Genomic DNA, 2,725 nt, shown 5'->3' with positions numbered 1-2,725 from the left:
CTCAATGGCAAAACACTGCTACAACTCACACTATTTCACCTTAATCTACAAAAGAACTACTTCCATGTCCCTGTTCTGCAGGTATTCCACGAGTGGCCCTCGTCTGGAAGAAGTATCTCAGCTAATCCTGCCTTGTACAGACCTAAGTTGGAGAAACAGTTATCTAGCTGATGTGATCTTACCTAGCTACTGAGCAAGTGTGACTCCCAACAAAGATAGTATAGAAGTGAGATGTCTCAATCTGTAACTAAAACAAGGGAGATGTCTCTGTAGCTAAAACAGAGACCTAAACACTGAATACAGGAGCTGCAGCAATGTGCAGTACAAGAAAAATATGGTGTTTTTTTGAAAATGAAATCATGTACACCTAGTCTAGTACAATCTCTATATACAATTATGAACCAGAAAATGAGCATAATGTGGGCGCTTTATTTGATTGGCTTCAAATGTGTGTATTTTTGCTTGTCATTTCAAAGTAAATGTACACTTAGCCAAATCACCTTCTTTGTCTTTCAGGACTTGTATGAGAATAAATTACAGTGATACACACAGCGTCAAAGAATTGAAAACAGTCATTGTTTTTGCGGGCACATATTTACACATGGGGGCACTTTGATGTTGGTCTTAAATATCTTTTTCTTTAGATGGCTTAAACTTCATAGTGATGAAGAGAAATACAAGAAGTAAGAGCATCTTTTAACGTCTATAATGTGACGAATTTCCACGGTAAAAAGAAAATATGGACGTTGTCCTTAGCGATGGGTTGATTGATGAGCCATCAGATTACTCTCCTTCCAGAATGATCTTAACTTGTTCAAGAATGATATGGGCTTTTCTTGTCGGCCCCGGCCGTCATCCCCACCTCTCCTGCTCCTTCCTGCAGGGATTGCCCACCAATCGCAGGGGTAGGCAAGAGATTAGCTCCTCAGATTAAAGTGTTCACCTCCAAACCCAGCCTAATCCTGCCATCTGTCAGAGAGCAGCTAACCGGCCAAGACTTTCCTCTAGGCTAATTAGTAAGCCAGAAGAACAGACCCAGAGAGGAAAAAAAGAAATTTCCAGAACACAATTTTCTGTCTGGTACTGCTAAAGGCAGAGTGACAATGGAGGAGACGTACCTTCTCAACCATCCAGGTGTCCGGAAGAAGATACTGGCAGGAGGCGCAGGACCACTGCCACACTTACCACCTGGGACTAAGGTAACAAGTCACATTGTTAATCTGATAACCTACATAATATAGATTCAGTGTGATAGGAAGTGAGGCATGGCATAATTACCATTGTGGTGTAAGTAATATTCCACAAAAAATGTCTATTAATAGCCTTGTGTTGCATTGCCCACTTCAATTAAAATCTGTTGAATTATTCATTAAGTGAGGGAATTTATTCTGTACTTGGCTCTTGCACAGAGAGCAAACATTTGGTCAACCAAATTGCAACATGTTTTTTGGCACTGTCTGTTTCTGTTCATCCACTGATCTGCTGGTTGCCGACTTTGTTCCGCTCCCAGTCAAATCCAGCCATATGGCACCAAGCCTGGACATTGTGACGAACATTTTCCATGACAATGCCAGCATGAATATACCTGTGTGCGTGTGTGCACGTGCATGTGTGCGCCCCAGTGTGGTGATTTCCAGTTGCTCACAGTTATTATACCATTATACACAATCTGTCAAGCTATAAATAGAAGGTTACATGGAGCCAACTTAATTTTACAGTCAGACTGATGGTGAAGGCATTGTACGTATTTCACATGCTTACAAATAGATGAAAACCAGCATTAATGTGTTGTGTAAGAAGTGACTGGAATACATCACAGAATTCAAATTGAAATTTTGAAAATACTTAGATCAACCTTTTTATAAAATATTTGATCACAAAAAAGGTTGATCTAAGGATCAACCTTTTTTGTGATCAAATATTTTTTTTTATAAAAGTAACAAACAATACACTGAGACATAAGAACGCATCCCAGAACAAAAAACCAGAGGAAAGACAGGGAGAAGGGGATACCTAATAACACAACAGTAGGAATGGAGTCAGCAGCTTATGTAGATCAACCTTAAAAAAAGCATCATACAGTTGTCAGCAGCTGCACATTGTTAATTGTCAATATCAAACGTCCATATATTGTATTCTGTAATGTATCAATGTCAGATATACAAAATAAGGTCAAAAGGAGAGAAGAAAACATACATGTACTGTACATACCCATACATACATTTATACATAATTCAAGGGCTTCCTGCAAAACAATCCCGCAGATAATTCTGTGTTGTTTTTTTATGAGAGATCTCAATTTTATATGTGTTTTGTGCAGTCAATGGAATATCAGTCAAACTATCATTGGTTTATTGAATTCATGGCTTTTATCTGTTTTTACAAATAAACTTTTAATTTTTTATAAACTACAAAGTAACAACCTAAGTGATTTATGGACCAACTGTAAATTAATTTCCACTCTTCCTGTCCCCTGCTCCTTCCTTCTATCCCAGCTGGTTTTCCATTTCCAGACGTTGCTGGACAACTTTGAACGTACGGTCATCGATGACAGCCGACTGGCTGGCAGGCCGGCTGAGATTTTTGTTGGAAAGATGTTCAAGATGGAAGTCTGGGAGACCTTGCTGGCTTCCATGAGGATTGGAGAGGTGGCTGAGTTCTGGTGTGATGCCGTTGTGAGTTGAACCAAAGACTTTATACACACACACACACACACACACACACA

At 39.4% G+C, this 2,725-nt stretch overlaps 1 protein-coding gene across 3 annotated transcripts in view; it reads left to right on the top strand.

Annotated features, from left to right (window-relative positions):
* The first annotated feature begins 910 nt into the window (after positions 1–910).
* The window catches only part of LOC116696712 (uncharacterized), a 25,592-nt gene continuing 23,777 nt past the window's right edge, over positions 911–2,725 (top strand). For 2 of the 3 annotated variants that reach the window (XR_004333814.1, XM_032527837.1), the window contains exons 1-2: positions 915–1,199; positions 2,496–2,675. Coding sequence is in view for 2 of the 3 variants with exons in the window: in XM_032527837.1 (XP_032383728.1) it covers positions 1,104–1,199; positions 2,496–2,675 (276 nt within the window). In the remaining variant the exon portion in view is untranslated. Of the gene's footprint in view, positions 1,200–2,495; positions 2,676–2,725 lie in introns of all 3 variants that reach the window. The other variant, XM_032527838.1, reaches the window with a different exon arrangement.

Source organism: Etheostoma spectabile, chromosome 10 (assembly GCF_008692095.1).
Source record: "Etheostoma spectabile isolate EspeVRDwgs_2016 chromosome 10, UIUC_Espe_1.0, whole genome shotgun sequence".
Classification (NCBI taxonomy): domain Eukaryota; kingdom Metazoa; phylum Chordata; class Actinopteri; order Perciformes; family Percidae; genus Etheostoma; species Etheostoma spectabile.
Note: the sequence above shows the minus strand (reverse complement) of the source record. Positions and strands in the feature narration are given on the sequence as shown.